This window comes from Marmota monax, unplaced genomic scaffold (assembly GCF_021218885.2).
Source record: "Marmota monax isolate L192 unplaced genomic scaffold, Marmota_monax_Labrador192_F-V1.1 WCK01_AAM20220418_F8-fsc00007, whole genome shotgun sequence".
Classification (NCBI taxonomy): Eukaryota; Metazoa; Chordata; class Mammalia; order Rodentia; family Sciuridae; genus Marmota; species Marmota monax.
This window is the reverse complement of record NW_026692781.1, coordinates 6,681,452-6,705,074: the sequence shown is the minus strand read 5'-3', so window position 1 is coordinate 6,705,074 and position 23,623 is coordinate 6,681,452. Positions and strand designations below refer to the sequence as shown.

The 23,623-nt window shown below is 31.0% G+C and overlaps 1 protein-coding gene across 6 annotated transcripts in view; it reads right to left on the bottom strand.

The window, feature by feature from the left end:
• The window catches only part of Dync1i2 (dynein cytoplasmic 1 intermediate chain 2), a 55,072-nt gene that overhangs the window by 22,034 nt on the left and 9,415 nt on the right, over window positions 1-23,623 (bottom strand). For 4 of the 6 annotated variants that reach the window (XM_058580181.1, XM_058580179.1, XM_058580183.1 and 1 more), the window contains 3 exons: window positions 16,346-16,363; window positions 15,515-15,605; window positions 8,753-8,868 (listed from right to left, as the gene is read on the bottom strand). In XM_058580181.1, the coding sequence (XP_058436164.1) occupies window positions 8,753-8,868; window positions 15,515-15,605; window positions 16,346-16,363 (225 nt within the window). The remainder of the gene's footprint in view (window positions 1-8,752; window positions 8,869-15,514; window positions 15,606-16,345; window positions 16,364-23,623) is intronic. The other 2 variants (XM_058580184.1, XM_058580185.1) reach the window with 1 other exon arrangement.

Sequence of the window (23,623 nt, the reverse complement as noted above, 5' to 3'; positions counted from 1 at the left end):
ATGCTATACTATACTGCTCAAACATTAGGATAAAATTCTGCCATAGTCATCTGCAGGTGTAATGTAATAAAATAATTTAATTACATTTAACTCAAAAGTTGACTTTTAGAAAAGGACATTTACTTCAATTAAATATTCAGTGTGAGAAAAAGTACATTATATATTTTATCTTCTGCTAATTCTGTTAGCTTTCCTAATCAATTTTGTTAACCAGTAGAGTTCTTTGGATATAAATCCTAAAATCAAGGAGAGATTTTGAGTTACTTGGACAGGTCATTCTTAAACACTGTGAATTAAGAGATTTTTGAGTTACCTGGACAGGTCATTCTTAAACACTGTGAATTATAAATTACAGCCTCCTACCCACATCTTATTCTCCTCCATCAACTTTGTTGACTTATCTGGCTTCTAAGTACCATTTCCAGTGACAGGTGTCAAATTCCTGTTATAATGCATATGGCCAGTATTTTAGTGCTAAGTGACCTCATAATCTACATATTTAACAAAAAAGGTCTTGTTTACAGACATTCTTTTCCTTTTAGTATTTAAAATGTAGATGAAGTTTGTTAGTGATCTGCATCTGCCTGTTTACAGCAATTGCCATGGGCCACGTGTCCTATAATTATTTTAGTTGTAGTTAAATGAGTATCAACTATTTAAATATATGGTTTCAGATTTTTACTTTAGAATCAATGTATATACTTCCCCTTCTATGTGGATTAAAAGTGAATTCAGAAATTATAATTGGGACTTAAACTCAAGCTTTACTAAAATGATTAAGCTAAATAAATTTCCAGGAAAATAAAAACAGGTATGCTGTTCTGAAAAATTTCAAAATGTCACACTTTTTGTCTAAGCTGAGCTTAAGCAATTATCAACATATATCAAAAACATCTAGCAAAAATGCCTAACTTCGATAACATCAGATTGAAGAATGTTCCTTTGAAACAAGGAACATTCTTATCATAAACTAATAAATAGTGACTAAAAGACTATTAACATGGCCAAAAAGTATAGTATTATAGTTCTAAAGATTTTCTTAGCTAGTCTCTTTTACATGATAAACTATAATATATTAAAACTGGAAAAGACTAACAGAGCAAGAAGACTGAAAAATAGGACTGCTATGGCACATCAATTTACTGATGAATATTCATTACAATATGCTAAGTGGTTAACTCCATGCTTTCTCTGACAGGGAACTAAGGTTACAAACTGAGCAGTAAAGAGTGCAGAAAAGTAGCAGTTACTTTTGAAATGACAAATCTCTTGTCAATGAATTCTACAACGAGGCTTAATGAACCAGTGAATTTTTACTTTGAGTTAATATCAAAATTGTGATGTATTTTGGTAAGATGGAAGGAAAAGCTGTTCTGTAAATTAAGCTGCACCTAGAAATAATACCAACCAGTGAAATCCCAGTTGTTGGAATAATCTGTTACAATGGAATAGGTTAATCAAAGTTAAATCATCTATGAAATGGGTGGCTTTTGTTAAAGTGAAGGACGGAGTCTTTGAACAAGTTTTCTCTATATGTCATATTACATTTAAGATAAAATAAGCCATAAACATACTTTTAGTAGTTAAAAACATTATAGCATATTAAAAACGAAATATGTAAGATTAAAAAAAATCCTTAACAAACATGCTAGTTATGAATATATATTCATAACTTATGATTCTTAATATGAAGTAAAAAACAAAGTGCATTGTTGTTTAAGAAATACATTTGCTCTCAATTCACTATGTAGTCTTATTATACTGACATATACTTTTCAGATAATTTAATATCTTATACAGAATTCTTAACTTACAAAATAGTTTGATTATTCATGGTACAAAGAAATTTGATAATCAGTTCTAAAAATTGGGAAATTTGTTGCTTATAAAAATTGATTCACTCTACTGTTATGTATAACTAAAAAGAATAAAAATAAATTTAAAAAATTGATTCAATTGAAAAAATTCAATTTAAAACTTTGCAAACATTTATAAGAACACAAGAGGAAATGCTTCAATTATTAGTTCAAAATATAGGCTATATAGGAATATTTTTTCCTTTTTTATTTTCAGAATAATCTTTTTCTTTGATCAACATAATTTTGAATTACTCAATTTCAATCCATTTTTCCATAATTTCATCTTCTTATACCATAAAAATAACATTCACATTTAAGAGAATCTTCATTGGAACAAAGCTTCATCAATCCTTCTATGGAATCTACTCCTTATTTTAAACATCTAGAATAAGATATAAGGTCACTTGTTATTTCCTTAATAATCTAAATTTTCAACTGGGGAAAAATATATGGCTGGCTTTTTAATGAGGAAGTATTTTGAATACAGATACAATGCTAATCTGGGGAAAAATAAGGAGTAGTAGTTTATACCACTTTATTTTAATATGGATTCTCTACGTAACATTTTTTAAATGTAAAATTTGGATTTTATTGTGGAAGTATTGGCATGACAGATTCTGTTATCTGTGATCCCATCAAATATTACATTTTTCTAAGGCTATAATTATAAACATCCCATTAAAGTCTTTCAATCCAAGATTAAGAACAGATGCCACAATTTTATTATATTCTTACAGAAGGTTCAAACTAATTTATTAAGTATATTATTTCAGAATTTTTATTTAAAAAATCCCTTTTAAATAAAGGCAATACCATCTTAACCAGAAGGCCTACAAATTTGACCTATTTGGGAAATATGAATTCCAGGTATTAAGACCATTTAACAAAATAGTAAGAGTTATTGATATATAATAACTTTATATATATCACAAATACTAATCAACAGCTATTGAGGCAAAGTATATCTAGCCATCAAGCCAATACCAATAGTAAGAAAGTGGAATGAAACAACAAAACATGACATTTCGGGCTGGAGTTGTGGCTCAGTGGTAGAGTGCTCGCTTAGCACATGCAAGGCTCTGGGTTCGATCCTCAGCACCACATACAATAAAGAAAATAAAAGTATTGTGTCCAACTACAACTAAAAAATAAATATTAAAACAACAACAACAACAAAAAAAAAAAAACCATGGCATTTCACTGGAAATCAATTCCCAGGTTCAGTTACGGCTATATTTTTTTCCTCTCACATTTAACTTAGATTTATCAATTAACTTCCCAGTTCCTCAGTTTTCACAGATGTAAATATAAGCTGATTAAGCAACCTTTAGGGTTTCTTCCTCCTTTAAAAATCCTTTTTCCTAAAAATAACATCAAAAACCCATCCTGAAACAGTAGATAAGAAAAAATAAGGGCATTTTTCCAGAGTTAAAACTTTTAAAAGGGAAAGGGAAGAAAGTAACTTCCTGGAGTATATTTGTGGGCACTACTCTAGCCAGAAACTGTTTGCCTGTGGAGAAGGAAATTGACTGAGGTCACATGGTCCTAGTCAATTTCATTCACAGTAGGTGCTTTAAGACAGCAAAGCACCTCAGTTCAAAAACAGTACTACCATCTTATAGAGTAAACTTGAAAGCAAGAAGATGGCTAGAATGAGAAAAAAGAAAAACAAGGCAGAATGAAAACTGACTTTTAAAAAAACAGGTTCAGCCATTAAAAAGAAAAAAAAAAAAAAGGAAGACAGGTGAGAACTAAGACCAATTTTTACCTTCAATTTGGTAACTCACTACTTCTGTGATGATTACACTGCCTACCTAAATTTACTATTACACTCCAACTATGATTTTTTAAAATATTTTCTCATGGTAAGTGTTTTACTTTTTGTTACATAATTAAAAAAATTTTTTTTGGCAGTGCTGAAGATCAAACCCAGGGCTGCATCCATGTTAGGTAATCACTAGATCACTGAAATACACACCCAGATCTGTTACATAATTCTAAAGTGAGAATCAACTATGCTGAGTTTGAGAGCTACTGTATCAAAGCAATGGGTACATTTAAGCACAAAGTGTATACCTTATAGCATTATAATTTCTTTTTTCTTAGGGGTGGGCAGTAGAAGACCAAATTTAGGGCCTTTGTGCAGGCTAGGCAAGCCCTCTACCACTGAACTACATCCCCAGTCTTGCTTTATAAAATCTTAATTTCAAGGTCTTCCTCTTTCTATAACTTCTACAACTTGGCAAAAGAAAGTTCATATAAGAGCCCCAGACATTAAATTAACTGTAATGATATAGAAAGGAAAGAATTAAGTAGTTTCAAAGGCTAAGGATGGTTTCTTAGTATTAGAATACAATTTTCATTCTCATTCACTTATATACCTTAACTTATAACTGAAAAGACTACAAAATCAAAGAAGAAGCTGACTGTGTTATCCCAGTGGCTCGGGAGGCTGAGGATCGCAAGTTCAAAGTCAGCCTCAGCAACAGCGAGGCACTATGCAACTTGGTGAAACCCTGTCTCTAAATAAAATACAAAAAAATAGGCCTAGGGATGTGGCTCAGAGGTTGAGTGCCCCTGAGTTCAATCCCCAGTACCCCTTCTCCCCCAGCCAAAAAAAAAAAAATCAAAGAAAAGATAATCTAGTGCTTTTACCTACAGAGAACATAAAATCGATAAATTCAGAATCAATGGATACTTGCTAGATTAGAAATAAGCAAACATGAACTCTTATAAAATCAACATCTAAGTTTAGTCTACGTAAGAAAACTGAAAAAGTAATGGTGCTGAATGGACATTCCCCTTAGAAACTGGGCTCATGGGCTGAGAATGTGACTCAGTGGTACAGGACTTGCTTAGTGTGTATGAGGCCCTGGGTTCAATCCTCACACCACAAAACAAAAACAACAACAAAACTGGGCTCAGTTTCACCCATCTCATCATTTTCACTTCCTATCAGTGAAGGATTCAGCACTGGGGAAGATCAAAGATGCTTATTCACTGCTCTGTCTGAGACTATCACTAAAAATATTATCCTGATGCAGAAATATCAATAAACAAGCTAACCAAACCATGCTCTCCTTTAATGAAGTTTTTTTCAAATTAAAGATTTAAACCAATAAATTAAGCATGTTATGGTCAACATTTTTAAAAAAATTAAATATAATAAGAGAAAGGAATGTACTATAGCTGTTTATACTGGATTATAATACAACTTGAAGTAATTACTGTAGTTCACTATCATAAAAGCATAAAAGTTGCTTCTTCATGGCATGAGAAAAAGCATATCTTAGAATCAATCCATTAGACTTGCTTTAGAATCATAGCACTGGCTAGGTGACACTTGATGAATTACCTCTTTCAGCTTCTTTGAGTGTAAATAAAAACCAACTTCACTTTCAGAGTTTTGATGAAAGGACGAGGGATAACATAAAGTGGCTCATACCATGCCTCATATGTAGTGAGCACTCTTTGCCGTTAATAATTTTCAGTCATCAATTTAAACATTAAGTTTGGAGAACAGTTATAAATGAATAACTTGAATGATTTATTTAAAAGATGCTGACAAGTTCAGTTTTGTTCATGGTATTCAGAGGGATACAGAAAACATAAAGTAACAGCACATGTTTATATCAACCCAGTGATAAATATGTGATACAAACTACTGTGTTGATAAAAACATGGAATTCAAGAAGGCTATAAAGGAGAATCCAATGGTTTCATTTCTGGACAGAAGAGCAAATAACGATTAGTCTACAGTCATATTAAAACCTGAGACAAATCATAGTCTTTATCCAAATTTCATCAATAATTATGTTATAGCATTAATACTCAAAAAAACCTGATTTTTCTAGTAGCTGCTTCCAGAGTAAAAGTATGAAAAGAAACATCCCAAATAGGCAAAATCATTCTCCTGAGTAGGTAACAGCAATTTATTTCTTAAGCAAGTATTTATTGAGTATTTACTACATGCCACACACTATTCAGGTCAAGTATCACAGTAAGGAAGAAATAGTCCCTATGCTCATGGAAAATTTGGCAAAGAAGCTGAAGTATAATGATGCTAAAAAGACACCGTGAATAATTTCAAACAGAAAAGAACACAGTTTATCTTGTGCTTGTGGATCATCAGTTTATCTAATAAATGATCTTTTTATTTTTTTAAATTACTTACAAAAATGGAAAAATAATTTTTTTGAAAAATGTCAGTCTTGTATTATGCCAGTTCTATATTAAAATTAATTCGAGGGGGGCTGGGGTTGTAGCTCAGTAGAGCCTTTGCTTGCATGTGTGAGGTACTGGTTCAATCTTCAGCACCACATAAAAACAAATAAATAAAATAAAGGTATTGTGTCTGTGTATAACTAAAAAAAAAAATTAATTCGAGGGCAATAAATTACATGTTTACATTTTAAAATTATAAGCATCTAAAAATAAGCAATTAAAAATATAAATTCAAGGACACCAAGTTGTATCTATACATACACAAATATATAATTTCTGAAAACATATTCATAAAAAACTGAATGTATTCATTGGAAACAAAATATCAACAATGAATAAATCAAAATTGTACCACACAATTTCCCCTTTACATCACTTCTGTAGTACTTTCTAAATTCTGACTAATAAGTTACTACTATTAGAGTTACTACTATTAGTTACCAAAAAAATTTTTGTTGTTGTTAAATATTTATTTAGTTGTAGATGAACACACAGTATCTTTATTTATTTTTATGTAGTGCAATGGATTGAACCTAGTGCCTCATACATGTGAGGCAAGTACTTTACCACTGAGCTACAGCCTCAGCCCCAGAAAAAATTATTTTAAAAAATGAAAGTCATCCCTTAAATTTAATGTAATTACAGTTATAAGTTATTATCAAAAATACCTTTACAATGCTGAACAATTCAAACATCCAAAAGGCATTTCATAAGTATGATGGTATAACTAAAGATACAATCTTCAAATTTCCCAAAAAAGAAAAAAGGTCTAATCTGTTTTTAAATGAGTCACTGTGCCTTCATTTTGGCAATTTTGCCACTTTCTGAGTTAATACATCTAATAATATAGCTTCAAAAAGACAGACTTAATACTCAAATTAATGGACTAGTTAATAAAATAGTATTTTCTGGAAATTATGGAATCCTGCAGATTTAGTATTCTCCATACTGATAATTCAACCCTTCCTCCCTCCCTGCCTCCCTCCCTCCCTTCTCCTCCTCCTCCTCCTTCTTCTTCTTTTTTTTTTTTTTAAGTTGCTTATATCTCTAGCATCAATGGCTTTAATTCCTTTTGGGAACAAGGAAAGGAAATGTCCATGGTATTTAAATACATTCCATTTCCATCCTTAGAGGGCAGAAAAAGGAGAGTTATTAAAGTTGTATATGTTAGGAGGCTGAGGCAGGAGAATTGCAGGTTTGAGATCCGCCTCAGCACCTTAGTAGTGAGACCCTGTCTCAAAATCAAAAATAAAAAGGGTCGGGCATGTGACTCAGTGGTAAAGTACCCCTGGATTAAATCCCCAATACCAAAAACAAAACAAAAAAACAAAACATATCTAATTATCTACTGTAAAGTCAAAAGGCAAACAGTAATAACTCTAATTTTCTTTTGAGATATACACAATTAAGAAAATTGAATATTTACTTTCCCCATCCCCACTCCCTACCCGTCTTTTTCACTTACCTGTATTTTCTTGGTTTTCTGCAATGAATATTACTTTTGTTTCTCCCTAGTGGAGAAACATGGTAATTTAACTGAAGTTTTAAAGATGAATTAATTAAAACATTGATGGTTTCTGGATTTGTTTTTCTGTAATTAAATATGAACATATTTTCCTGGGCAAGTAGAAAAAAAATTTTCTTATACACAGACTATTGATTATGGGTCCACAATACCTTATCTACAATTCCAAAACTGCAACCAACTTTAAAATCCATTACTGATTTGGTGATAAACCCTGAGATGATCAGAGGTAAAACTATTTCTAATCATTATTTATCTCAGTATATTCATTACCTTTTGCTGCCAAGATACTAATGCTCGAGATTCTGCACAAGTGTTAATGTATGATATGTATACTTTGCCACTTTTCTAAAATCTGAAAAATTCTGAATTCTAATACATAAATGGCCCCATAGGTTTTTAGGTAAGAGACTGAATGAAGCTGTATTAGAGATCTCATAGAAAGTTTTTTTTATGTAAGACATAAATTCATTAGCCTCATTGGTTTTACAAAAATGATTAGCAAGTTACTTTCTGTTTAAATCATTAGCTATTTAAAATTAATTCTCAACTAAAAAATGGCAATTCTTTGTCATTTAAAAACTAAAGGACTCCATATTCAATACAATGTCTATGCATACTTCCTGGAATGACACACAGATTAAAGGCTACTATGTAATATAGTGGAGTCCTTAGATTATAAAAGATGAAGTTTAAGAATGAGGTCTGGATTTGTACATTAATATAAATAATAATGACAGCACATCAGCTTTACAGAAGATAATTTATGACTTCCTTTACTATAAGACACAATCTTTCCTGGGTAAGAATTACACTCAAATGACAGGAATAGAATATTCTTAAAGATTTTCTGCTTCTAAAATGGAGGATCTGCCAATGACAAAATGAGTACGAAAGATTTAAATTTATGTCAACAAAAAAAAAAACACATACATAGCATATACTGTTAACTTCTAGAATAAGGTTAAAAACTCTAAAAAAACCCCCCAAAGTTATGAATATGGAAGCCATAAAGCATTAGTTCTGTAATGTTTCCCTAATATGCTAAAAAACAAAACAAAAAAATAAGAGAAAGGAAAAAAAAAAACCCAAATCCACTTACTTAACTTGTGGTCTTAATGACAATCATATTAAGGATAGTCACCTTCTTTGGGTTGAGCCATAACTGGAGTCTGAGTTTCCTTAGTATATGTGACAATTTCTCGAGGAGGAAAGTCAACTTGCGTAATTTTGGCCATTCCAAGTTTAATAGGTCCTCGTCTAAATTAAATGAATATAAATATTTTTAAATACAACAAATGATAAATTTTAAAAACATCAAACTGTGTTACTTTTGAAAATATGAATTGAACATTTATGTGTATCTGACATTGGAATTTCAATCCATTTTAATCAAGAAATTTTAGATGAACAATAAATTGACTTTCATTTAATAGAAGAATTAGTAGCTAAAACAAAAGATACTTCCGACTCTTTGGGGGTGTTTTTTTTTACTTTAAAAGGCAAATAATTTTATTTTGTAAAGCAAATGTGTGGGTAATAATAGAGTAAGAGAACCGGAATTTCAGAATAAATTGTTGAAAAAGGCTGGTTGCAAGTGATATTTTTAACAGGGATATGATTCTAGATGTTTATGAAGAGTCAGATATATGGATCTCATTCAGACTATGACTGAAAGAAAAGGTTTCTGTTGAAAACCTTTTTCTACTTCCTATATTAGGCATAAATTTGGACTTATACTGTCAATTTAAATTTTAAAACTTTTAAGTCTCTACACAATCAGTGTGTCCTTGATACATAATGGTCAAACTAAGATCCAGATATTCTATACCTACCCTAAAGCAACAGATCTTCTGAATGTAATAAAACTAATATAGTCACTTATGTTTTAAATGAAGGAAATACATTATTTTTTGACATGGAAGAAGAGAGTTACAGCTGAAGAAAATGGACCAACAGAAAAATATTTCAGTAGCTATATGGGGGATTTTTATTCGATTATTATATTAGATGTCTAAGACTTCCAAGGAAGTTCTCAATTATGAAGCTATTTTAAAAGGATATCCAACAAAGATATGGCTGCAACTTCCTGAATACCAAGTGGGGTATCTGAAATATACATGTCACTGGTAATATAAGTGATTTTAAATATATATAAACATCTTTTTAAATTTTATTTAATAATTAATTCAAATGTTGTACAAAAGAGTGTTATATAATTAATACATTTTAAAAATTTACTGTAAGGTCCATGACATAAGCATTAGGAAGTTTATAACAGGTTACCTATTTTAGAAATATCTTAGCCCTAAAGATTAAAAAAAAGCATACTCAAAAAATTAAATGAGAAATTTTTAGTATATTTGAAGTAATCTACAGGAATATAAGAATTAAGTTTGAAATAAGAACTTTATATCCTGATTTTTAACATGCAAATCATATAAAAAGTAAATCACTCACATAGCTGGAAAAAAAAGTCTTTCCAATAGTATTACAAACAAGTTACTAACTTGAATGCAAATGGAGCCTAATAGTCAAAAGCCAAAATATTGAAACAAACAAAATATTTCAAGATTTTATAGGCAGAGAAGGGTAAGGAAGGTAATACCTCGCTTATCCAAAAGCACTTTTACTGAAAATAAAGAAGCAATAGGAGGGGAAAGCGAAATACCTCAGGGCCCCTAATAGAGAAGCTTTTGGTTAGTATACAAGAATCTCACATATTTTTCTTATATGCCTTCATTCAAGGCTTATTTATTCTAGTTTTAGATATGATTTGCAAATGTATGGTTACATTTTAGAAGTTGCAAATTATCAGGGAAAAGAGCTATCTGAGTCCGTATAAAGGCAGTAGCAAACATTTACAATTTTCATTGAAGCCTAGAATGAGAGTCTGTGAATGCATGAATAGCATGGGGCCATAATGTAGACACCAACATTTCTGTTCCTCTCAAAACTACAGATTCATATAAAGTAATCCAAAAGAGGTAGTTTTTTTGTACATCTTAGAAAAATTCACACAAAAATATAAAAATAATATGAAGAATTGGACATCCAAATGGATAGATTTTAATAAAACAACATACACGGAGTATTTCTTTCATTAATGATACAGGATAAATGAGGTGTCACAGTAAAATATAACTCTTTTGTTTTAACTATATATTACAATATTAGAAGTTTAAGCAAAATAAAATTAGGACAGTTTCACAAAGAGTAAAATTAATTATAAAAGAGGGAAGGTAATAAATCTATTCAATACCCCAAATCGGAATCTGAGTGAAGCTGAAGAACTGATGGATCTGTATCCCAATGCAGCGTCCTAAATGGTTGTAGGACAACCATGAAGCATTAGTGAAAAAGGCCATAAGTTAGTCAAGCAAATACACTCTATGAATATCTAAAGCTAAATTACTGTTTATAATTAAAAAACACCTTTTGGTTAGTACAAAACCCCACATTAGGTGTCACTCAATGCTGTAGTGCATGCAATAAGCATAATACAGTTTAAGATGCAAGCATATAAAGAAAAATAGTCCAAACTATTTTCAGATTATGAGAAACTAACATTGCATAACAATGGACAAAAATAACTAAGGCAGATAACCCAAATAAGACATTATTTATAGATGAGAACAAGTTAGGCTATAAAAATTAAAATTTCAAGATTCCTAATTTAAAAAACATTAATAAAAACATCTTGCCCAAAGCATTAAATATGTGCAGGAAATTGTCATACTAGTAAAGGAAATGAGTCAACACATAATCCTTTTAGTAAGAAAGCCAAAGACTATCCCACTGGGATACAAAATAGCTAAAGTTTCCAAAATGTGACCCTGCTATATGTGGCTCAAGCGGTAGCGCGCTCGCCTGGCATGAGTGCGGCCCGGGTTCGATCCTCAGCACCACGTACAAACAAAGATGTTGTGTCAGCCGAGAACTAAAAAATAAATATTTAAAAAAAAAAAAAAAAAAGAACTGCCTTGGGCTCACATGTCATCTACTTTAGCAAACAACTAAAGGTATTGGTCTCTAGGAAAAACAAAATAGATTATTTCCCTTGGAAAAATATTTTATGTTCAAAAGAATTACCCAACTTTTGGAGAATACCAAAGTATTTAGTGATGTTTTAGTATTAGGTAAATATCTTACACAGGATTTTTTCCACTTAAGCTAAATCTAGTCATTACTATAACAAAGTACTATATCATATTGACATCCTTATAAGTTAGCAATACTGCATAGTGTTCATACTTTCTATAAAAAAGCTCAATACTCTATGTAGTATTATCATATTTCTCACTTACATGTTATAATGCACAATGAATTTTAGCTGCTACAATATACAACAAATGATTTCTTTACCTTACCTGCCTATATAATTAATCACTAAAAACAATCAGATGAAACAAACTAGAGAAAATCTTCATTTAAAAACTATAAAGAAAGATACCGGAATTTAAATAGGGTTGTGTGTATGTAATGAAAAAAAGAGACTATAGAGAAGACCTACTTTTTATTACAATAAAATTAGGCTTTGTTAAATCAAAAGGGATTCTATGCAATGGTCTCCAAGGCATACTCTGTCAACAGTCTTTACATTGTACAAAAGCTCTAGCTGTTATCAGTAACGTTAAGCTCCCAGGATATTATTTTAATGTAAAATTAAATAATGAAGGCTGGGGTTGTGCCTCAGCGGTAAATCGCTCGCCTAGCATGTACGAGGCCCTGGATTTGATCCTCAGTACCACATAAAAATAAATAAATAAAGGCATTGTGTCCAACTACAATTAAAAATATTTAAAAATAAATAAAATTTTAAGTAAATAAATAAATAAATAAAATTAAATAAAACTTTACCTCAAAATATAGCCATACTAAAAATACATTGTACATCATACATGATTATACTTATCAAAGGCATCTTCAGATATATAAAGTTCAATTCCAAAATAACCCAAAAGGCTTAAAAATAAACTGATCAAAAATAGAAAAAAAAACAAGCATGAATTACCCAACTGAATAACTGTCATCTAAATTTTAAAGCTAACAGAAGTGACTAAGAAAGTGAGTAAGAAACTTAATGAAATGCAACTTAGTAATCTGCAAAGTTAGAGAAATCTCTCTTCTCACAGCCTTTATACTTTTTCATAAATTACTGCCAGTCCCAATAGAAATTCATTTAGAAAAGGTGGTTCAAACATGTTTAGATATGTTTTGCAATATCTAATCTATCTTTTCCTACTGTTGAGTTTACTAATCTTAGATCATCTTGGCCAACTAATGGAGTGTACATATACATACATCTTTTACATCTTCATGCATTTTCCTGTGATATTTCCTTACTGTCTTTATTCTTCCATTATCATCATTCCTGCTCAATATGAGTTTACTCTGTTTTTTTTTTTTTAATTTTGATATCTGAGTATTCTCTTTAAATGCCACATATTTAGAAATGCATTATTTCACTGCCAAAATCACCATCTACAACATTAATTATCTCTCCATTATGGAATCTCAAGATGCTTCAGTGGAATTCAGTTTTCTATTGTTATATATGTGTAAAATAATATACTGGGTGCTCTTGAAAATTAATGTTTCAAAGTTGAGTCAGTGCTCTCAAATGAGACACTGTTAAGATACAAGATATAAGATCACCTTATTTTTTAAAAAAGATTTTTTTCCTTTTCTGTTAGAAACAAATAATACAACTAAATTTGTACTTTCTCTAATAAGAACAAATACCTCTGAAGATACTAAACTACCTGTTTTCATTTTTTATAATTAATCATAAAAAATCTATATTTTATACTAAACATAAGTTAATATACTACTTATCCTTAGAGCTTTTAAATAAAGTGAAGAGTATCTTTAAATTAATGATATAATCATCATGAGAATGTATATTTTATAAGAGCAGAGTCCTGAACATTTTAGTTTTAGTGGTAAACTATAGTACTTAATGCAATATTGATGAATGTCTGTTCTATACACAAATGCTTTTTCTGCCAGTACTTACTCTCTGAACCAATTTAAAATATTTCAGAGGGTCTCTATTAATCGCTAAGTTGTCCATGAAACTCAGAAGGACACATTTTAATTCACATCTACTTCAAACCAAAGTAGATGTTACACAGTACTTTTGAAGGTAAATTTTGCTAACAATGTGTGAAAATAATCTTTTTACTCCAATCCAAAATCAGGAAAAATGGGTTCATACTGTAATATAATATCTATATAAAAATAAGGTTTATTATCAAATAAATTTAATATAGTAAATTTTAATTGTGGGAAATATTTTTACTATGGTAATGTTTGTATTAGAAGGAAAAAAAAGCCCTTCACTTCAAAATATCTGTTGCTTTTTAGTTATTTAAAGAAATATTGACATGTTTATTTTTAGGGTGGGATTGAACTCTGACATGCAAATTAAGTGCTCTACTAATGAGCTAGCTACATCCCTAACCCCTAAAAACTGAAATATTTGTATAAAAAATGCAGAAGAAGGAAAAAATTTAGCCTAAAAAATGAATTTGAACTAAATAAATTATTTTTATAATATTTATAAGATAATAATATTATTTGTAAAAAGAAAGTTTTGATTTTTTTCTTAAAAGAGTTATAGCATTTACACCTCCAAAAGCAATAATGCTAGATTTGCAATTTTTTTTTTTTTTTTTAAGAAAGAGTGAGAGAGAGTGAGAGAGAGGGAGAGAGAGAGAGAGAATTTTAATATTTATTTTTTAGTATTTGGCGGACACAACATCTTTGTTTGTATGTGGTGCTGAGGATCGAACCCCGGCCGCACGCATGCCAGGCGAGCGCGCTACCGCTTGAGCCACATCCCCAGCCCTAGATTTGCAATTTTTGGAAAGCACATTTTAAATTCAAAGTGGTAAGCTTTACGTGCCTTTTAATTGTTAATAACCTGATTATTCAAGAACTAATTTAAGTATTGACTTTATGGATCATCCAGTCCCCTTGCTTCTTTTTTCTTGCTCTTTCTTTTCACTCATTATTGAATACTTGTATCTTCAATCATAGGGTCCCAGGCACAAAAACGGTAAAATATCTAATACCTGAATTTTTATTAAAAAGGTATGGTAAGCGATTATTCTAGGGAGGATAATTAACTTCCTGGCTAAAGTGAAGATTCTGAATCATCTGTGGATTTGACTAGGTATGTTTACTCTCATTTCAATTATAATACAGAAGTCAAAAATATGATAAAGATTTGCTATTACCGTGTGTGTGTGTGTGTGTGTGTGTGTATGTGTGTGTGTGTGTGTGTGTGAGAGAGAGAGAGAGAGAGAGAGAGAGAGAAAGAAAGAAAGAGAGAGAGAGGGGATTAATAATTTTCTCAACATGGTCTTTGGAAGAAAGCTATAATCGTACTGAAGTTTTGAAAAACAAGTCCTAACATGTTTGCGGGATCTTAAAACAAACATGAAATAGAATTTTACAGTTCTCTCAATAATTTCTTGGTTTTTATTCCTTATTCTTCATATTTTATGCATTTTCTATCTTACTTAGCAGAGTAAGTTATTTAATAAAACAGAATTGTACTGCTTAACTAATTTAGGTTTTTCATTACTGAATGGGGAATTAAGCATAACCAAGGTTTTACACTATTTATAACCAAAACATTCACATAATAACAGATATGATGTTTAAACAACAAAAAAAGAATTAATAACTTCTAAAATCAATTAACTATTGAGTATAAAAGTATGACAGCTAAAATATTTTAAAAATTTCCCCCAATTTACAACAGAATTTTTATATTGCTGAGATTTTAACATATTAAAATTAACTCAATTCATATTTAGGATCCCTCTAAAGAAATGACAGTACTTGGACACGGAATGTGTTCTATCATTAAAATATTAAAAGAAAATTACTATACCTAGATCCCACGGCACCATCTCCAGAGTCTTGGCTTCCAGCTTCACTTGGCGTACTCACAGACTTGGAAGATGGAGACATAGGAGGAGGGACTAAATAGTGAAACAGACAGGTATCCGCTGTTACTACACGGAGAGGTTGCTCAGCTTATGACGTTTCAAAAATAATTTAACATGAAGTAATTAACAAAAAAGGAAAAAAATAATGGCAAACCAAAAAACAAAAATATATGAATGAAAATGAACAGTAGAAAGAAAGGGGAAAAGACACCGTTAACAATGCATGCTGAAGATTCATGCAATTTCTTTGGCAAAATGCATTTGGACTTCATATTCTGAAAATTTTTAAAAGGCAAGATTATGAAAGGATGCATCTTCATCTCATTCATCACCAAATGTGGCTACTAATTTTCAAAGGAGAGCATTCCTTCTCCCCTTTCTAACTTCTTATTTTCAAGACCACCAGATTTTAAGTATTAGTTACAATTGCTATCAGAATTAAAACCCAGAAATTGCTTCATTAAGTCATTTAATCTCTGGTTTTCCAAAATTTTGAAATGCTAACTTTTGATTAACGATTTTTCTTTCAAAAATTAATATTTCAAATTATTTCGTTTTCCCTCAAACAAAAAAAGTGGAGGTGGGGGGGTGGGGGTGGGGAAATTTAGAGAAATGACTACAACTAAAGGAATGGCTCCTTTAAAATGTCCATTAGTTTCCAGCAATTTGGGTGAAAAATGCAAACAAGCCATAATACAACATGCCTTCTATACATGATGCATAACATAAAGTGATGCATGCAAACAAGGCAAGACTTATGGTAACTTCCTTACCCCAGTATTCAGAAAAAACTGAAGTGTACAGACAAAGATACAGACACCCAAAATATTCTTAATCCCTTCTTATAGAAAATACATTTTTCATAGTATATAAAATAAATAGCAAACACTTTCCCCTAAATTGTCATCTTTTAATATTACACAATAGCAGTTGAACGTGCACTTTTCATGCCAGGACATTTCGAAAACTTTGTGATTACCGTTGCAGGGAGTATAGGAGGATCATCACTGCCATCTTCTGGTTAAATTTTACCATAAATGTCCCCAATCCCAAGTATCTTTTTAAAATAATTTTTCAATGTACAATATTAAGTGACTAAAATACATCTGATATTGAGCTAAAAGCCTCCCAAGGACACACAATTAGCATTGCTGCCTGTTGGTCTACTGAAGAAAAGGTTAAGTTCCTAGTTACATAGGAACTGAAGAATTATATATTTAACTAAATGCCTATGTTTTTAGAAGTCATATTCACTGAGCCCTTAAAATTATTTAAGGGTTCAAATATTTACAAGTGCTGCAGTTAACAACAAAAGGTTTGGTCATCTAACAAAACTTACAAAAATAGTAATGATGAACTGCATTTTAAACACAGATATAAAACTGATCATCCTTCATTTTCTCAATAGCAAATTCTATTAGTAACTAATAAGATTAGAAGATTGTTTTTAAAAGTTACAACTAGAATGTTTGTTTCCTGAGATGCAAAGGTTAATTCTTGTTTAAATTACAAAGGACAATAAAAACATACCCAGTATTTCTGATGTTGTGATTAAATCTTTCAGAAACAATTATGTCAACCACAGACAGCTTAGTATAATTCATGTGTTGATGGCACTGTGCTAGGTGCTGTATATATAATTCAAAATAGCTAAAAATGACTTACAGCTAAAGTAAAAGATGTGTTATTAACTTAGGTCACATTCCCTCATCTTTTTATTCATGTCCTCTTAGTCTAAGTCCCAGATAATACAATAATAAAGAATTTTATTTAAGAGTTGTTTGCCTACTGTAAACACAAATAAATGTTTATTAAATCATAGTGAGTCCACCATGCTTTCACATTAAAGAATTTCAAAGAAAAGTTCTGTATCTTTAAATTACACAGTTCATACTTGAGAAAATATTTTTTTTTCCAAAGGCTAAACAGTAATTATACAGAGATTAATAAATATATTTACTCAAAGTCAGTTTTGAAACAAAAGTTTCAGAAAAAAGAGTACATCAAGAGAGTGCTGCTACTAACTTATCACAGTTTCTTACCAAAATAATGCAAAATAAGGGCTGGGGTTGTGTCTCATCGGTAGAACGCTTGCCTAGCGCGTGCGAGGCCCTGGGTTTGATCCTCAGCACAACATAAAAATAAATAAATAAAACAAAGGTACTGTGTCCAACCACAACTAAAAAAGTATTAAAAAAAAAAAAAAAGAAACTCCATCTCAGAACTATATTTTTTGTGCTGAAAGATAATTTAAAGCCAACCAATTCAGAGAACTTATAAAAGACTCTTAGCTATTCTCTAGCTCACCGACTTCATCTTGCAATAGTAAATAATGTATACTACAGAAGGGACTAACCTAGAAAAAGCAAATTACTATCATTGTAAAACAAAAACTGTTAATATGGGGGAGAAAAAAAAGGAACGGTAATGTTATTTGGTGACTACCACCTTTGAATCCAATCAGTCCTGAAAAAAATTCATATAGAGTAACCACACAGTAGGATAATGCCACTATACTCTCAGACTTCAACAAATTCCTGAGAGGGGGTTTATATATGCTGCAGTGAAAACAATGGGTTGGGTAATCTAACAAAATATACAAAAATGTAGTATGAAATATTGAAATGGCATGTATTCAAGGAAGTATAAACAAAAAAGAAAAGTAAGGTTTTGTCAAGTGTTTGAAATATGATTTGCTTAGCAAGAACAGTGATTCATATTACCTTACTCCATAGTTCTGTGCATAAAGTAGCCTAAAACAGGCTTTAAATGGTACAAAACAAAGAAATTAACATAAATATGTGAGTATAATAATGAATGTAAGCCTTTTAGGAGTTTAGAGCAAAAAGATGCCACTATTCCCTTGAGAGGAGAAATATGAAGTAAAATGGGAAAAAAATTACACCATGGAATTCACTGACCATGTAAGTAATATTGAAAGAATGTGACTCTAATTCTCTAGAACAAAAAGCTGACCAAGGTCTTTCATGACAGTTAAGACCTTGGCCTCCCAAGGACACACAATTAGCATTGCTGCCTTTTGGCCTGTGAAGAAACAACCAGAATATTTTTAAAACAGGAAGACACTAAGAAATGCACCTAGATTTAGAATTAGCATTAAGTCTGAGTCAACTACTCAGAATTATACAGAAATCTCAAGGATGAAGGATGATGACAGCTCAATTATTTTTCAAGTAGAAGAAAGAAGGGGCTTCTGCCAGGAAGAAGGACCTAGAAAAGGTAGAAAGCCAAAGAAAGTGAATGTATAGAGTGGGAGCATTGATAGAAGACATTGAAACAGGAGGAGTGAGCTTTAGGAAGAACCCAAAGTTATAAAGTTTCTTCAGCTTATCAATGGTACTCAGGGCTCAAACACAGTCCACATTATAATTATGCCCCCTTGTGGATACAAGTGCTTATAGCCTAGAATATGAACATTTAAACCAACTTTATTCATATATTACTCTTTGTCCTTCTGCAAGATGTTGCCCTTAAATATTAATTTCTCCCTTTCATATGCCCCTTCTCCTAAAAATGAAGATGAAATAGTATCTTCATTGTAATTCAGAGCAATAAATTTTTAAAAAATAAAAATTTTATTGTATTAAAATACCATAAGTTGGCTGGGGTTGTGGGTCAGTGGTAGAGCACTTGCCTAGCACATGTGAAGCACTGGGTTCAATCCTCAGCACCACATAAAAATAATAAAGTTACTGAGTCCATTTACAACTAAAACAAATATTTTTAAAAAATACCATAAGTAACCAATATTCCTTTTCACGTAACAATTTGTAAAAATGAAGCTACGCTTGAAAAAAATGACCTGGCAGTGTGGAAAGTATTCTAAAATTCTAATTAAAAATATTAAAAGTTTCAAGGAAAGGAAAGGGGAAAAAAAAATGAAGCCATGCTTTTTTGACATAGCAAACTTACTTTGTTTCTTTCTTATAAAAGAAAATTCAGATACTAAATTATAGCAATAAATGTATTCTACTCTCTTGATACAGTCTAAGGATACAGAGTAACTGACAATATCTGTTTTCATTACTTTACAAAAATGGTTAAATAGTAGTTATAAACACACACAGATAAGTTATTTTTTTAAACATCATTCATATAAAAGAACTCCATATTTGATACAAAATATCTTAAAAGCTGTACCTAAAATTAGCTTCTAGAGAATGAATACTTAAATTTTGTGAAAGAAGAAAGTTAAACCTCACATTTTACAAAATATTTAAATTTCAATTTCCATCATGTATTTTCCTAAAATTTAACAAGATTTGATTGTTGTTATTGTCTTAAAGAAGGATGGCTTTTATCTGGCCGTAGTGGAAAGACAAGTGACCTAATAACAATCTAACAAATATTTAAGTGTCTAGCCAGTACTGGCACCAGGAATAAAAATGAAAGATTCTGCTCTCAATAATCAGTCAAATGATTAAATAAATCAGAATCTAGCAGCAAATAAAAGTTGTGAGGTTTTATTACTAATACCTTTTTTAAAAAATATTCTTTTTAATTAAAAAAAGAAAAAAAATCAATTTTAGAAAAACAATGTTTTTAATAAACCCTCTTGAGTATTCTAGCAGTGCTTTTCTATTTCTGTAATTTTGAAACATTTAATAAGTACTCAAGGAGTATTTCTACAATGAAAAGAGAACCAAGTATTTATTTATCCTGGGTTTTGACAAAAAAAAAATGTATTTAAAATTTTTTATTTTTAAAGAGAGAGAGAGAGAGAAGAGAGAGAATTTTTTAATATTTATTTTTCAGTTTTCAGTGGACACAACATCTTTATTTTATTTATATGTGGTGCTGAGGATCGAACCCAGCGCCCCGCGCATGCCAGGCGGGCGCGTTACCACTTGAGCCACATTCCCAGCCCAAAATATGTATTTTTTAAACTGTGCATTATTGGAAAAAAAAAAAAAAAGCTTGATAACCACAGTCTAGCCTTTATCTATATAAATATACATTGGACATTAGCATTGGAGGTTTAGGCATATGTTTTAAGGATTACAAAATGCATTTAGCCTAAATTTTCTGAAGACAGTAAAATTTTCATAAGGCCTTTGGCCCTTAATAGATTCCATTATGATGGTAAATGTGCTTAATAAGAGGTGGAAAATAGTTTAGAAGTCAGAAACTCAAAGGAAAAGATGTCTAGAGATCTGACTAGGAACTCTAAATGCTAAAATCCTAAATGCGGTGTTAACATTTTCTAAGAAGGAACAGCAGGCCCTATGTCCATTTCCCTAGCTATCTGAAGAGACTCTTAATTCAATGTTAATCAGCTTATACTACTTTGGTAAAATATAATCTTTACATTATTTAAAATTTCAAATAACTATCATGAGCTAAAAGAAAGCAATAATCTGTCACTACTTTTTCAACAGTATTTTCAAAGCATACTGTTTACTGCTCCCTTAAACTGTTCTATCCTCATCAGAACTGAATCTCTTTAATTACTGACAACTGAAACCTATCAAATAGTATAATAGATAAGCTGATATTTAATCAAGAAGATACTACTCTCTCATATCTAAAAAAAAAAACTTCTGCTGCAAATAATGTAATCTTTAAAAAAATGTAATCTGTAAAAAATTGTATTAATAATCTACTTATAAAATGACAGTAGAGGGCTGGGGTTATAGCTCAGCGGTAGAGCGCTTGCCTAGCACATGCGAGGCCCTGGGTTCGATCCTCAGCACCACATAAAAATAAATAAAGGTATTGTGTCCAACTACAACTAAAAAAATAAAAATATTTTTTAAAAAATGACGGGAGATAAAACTGTATTTCCCTATTCTCCAAATATAGAAAAAGTTTAAAACTTTAAAATCTTTCAGTAGAAATATTTTTTGTGAATCTCACATAAACCACATTAAAAAAAAAACTAATTTATTACAATGCTTCTCCCTGGGTTAATTTAGCAACAATAATCAACTAATTATTTGAGACTTGGCAATATTTCTCTTCTCTCATTCTCCCTTCTTCTCTCATACGTACATTCAAAAACCAAAAAACTTGGCAGAAAGAAAAATATCAAGGGAATGAGTTCTAAGTGCATCCTTTTCAAGTTTAGTCTAAACACACACATGCTACATGTATAAAAATACAGTACTAATACAATAATATTTACCTCAGCTAAAAACACTTTTATTCTAGGTCTGCTTGATTAAGATAAAATCATTGTTATTGGCTAAAAATGGTCCATTAAAGAATATTTTAAAAATTATATTTGATAATATTAAATTATCCAATAATTAAATATTCATTAAATAATTAAATAATTTTTCTTAGCGTTAACTCTCAAAAATCAGTTCCTGAGAGAGGCTATAAAACTGATAACTTAAGACTGGTTAGTTATAATAAAACAAGCCAGCCTTTAATCTCTGCAATAACTTGGTTTCATAACCCATCAAGGGCATTTTGCTTCAAACTCTTAATATGAAAATTCACTTCATCACAGCTAAGGCCCTATACAATCTGACCTCTGCCTCCACTTCTGCTCTTCTCTCTTCTCTAGGTAATAGTAGAACCATACCAGCTTAAATAAACCAGGGTCTACTACTTGGGAACTCTGTGCTCACTACTTCCTCTATATGGAATGATCCTCTTCTCAACCTTAGCATGGCTGGATCCTACCTCTCACTTTATAAGTCTATTTCTTATATAGCTCTTCCTGAACACTTTGTCTATTGTCACCTCTCATAGTCTCATGCTATCACATCATCATAATAATATATCTCCCCTACAGGAACATTATAAGTTCCAAAAGAGCAAGATTTAACTGTATTGTTCTTTAAAGTAGAACTAAATAAATATTATAGGACTGAGTTTCAGAAAGCAATGTTTCAAATTGTTTTCAATGTGTCAAAAGAAAGTCAACTATATTGAGATATTTCAAGTCACCTGAATCTATATTATATATTTATCCCATATTAGTTATATAATCAGATAATGGTCATGTAAAATAATTCTATCCCAGCCCAAGGGGTGGGGGAAGAGGGGAAAGAGAGAGAGGAAGAGAGTGGGGGGGGGGGGGAGAGAGAGAGAGAGAGAAAATGAATGAATGAGTGTGCATACTCTATACTCTTAGGATTGATTTTATGGGGGAGAGAGTACTAGGGATTGAACCCTGTACTGCACCACATCCTCAGCCCTTTTTTATTTTTAGACAAGTTCTTTCTAAGCTGCTGAGGCTGGCCTCAAACTTGATTTCCTCCTGCCTCAGCCTATAATGGGATTACAGGTACCACCATATCCACCTAAAAAACTTTATGATTTATAAAATGAACTCTGATCACATCCCTTTCCTAGCTGGAAAATTTCTGTGTGACCTCCCAACAGTTCCTTCCAAGTCTAACTTCACCCTTCACTTCCCTTATTTTCTTCTACTTTGCCAGCCAGGCAAAGTGAATAAATTGGTATTTCTCAGTACACTTTAATCTTTTTAATTTTCATGTTTTTCCTCACATTTCTTCTGCCTGAAAGGTTCTCCTTTACCATTAGTATATGTTGAAATCCTATAGATACGGGCACCAAAAAATCATACTTCACAAATAACATTCACTTATCAATCTAAAGACATACATTTTTAGGATATTCTATGAGATTTCAACATTTTAAAAAAAGCTTAGGGCTGTGGTTGTGGCTCAGAGGTAGAGCACTTGCCTAGCATGTGTAAGGGACTGGGTTCAATCCTCAGCATCACATAAAAATAAAATGAAGATGTTGTGTCTACCTAAAACTAAAGTAAATAAATAAATATTTTTTTAAAAATAAATAAGTAAAGCTTAACTATTTTTACAGTTTCTTCCTGGGTTTGAATAGCATATTCACTATCAGGATAAGAAATGTGAGTTTTACCATAAGGATTAAAAAAACACAGAACAAAAATAAATTATGCAAAAAGCCAATTATACTTAAGGTTCATCTGTCTTTCAGCAAAAATGGAGATTTAACATGCAACTTAAATACCACTACCTCCAAATTCTATCAAATGTGGTCTATATCAATTTTTAAAATTTTGTTTGTCTTCTGAC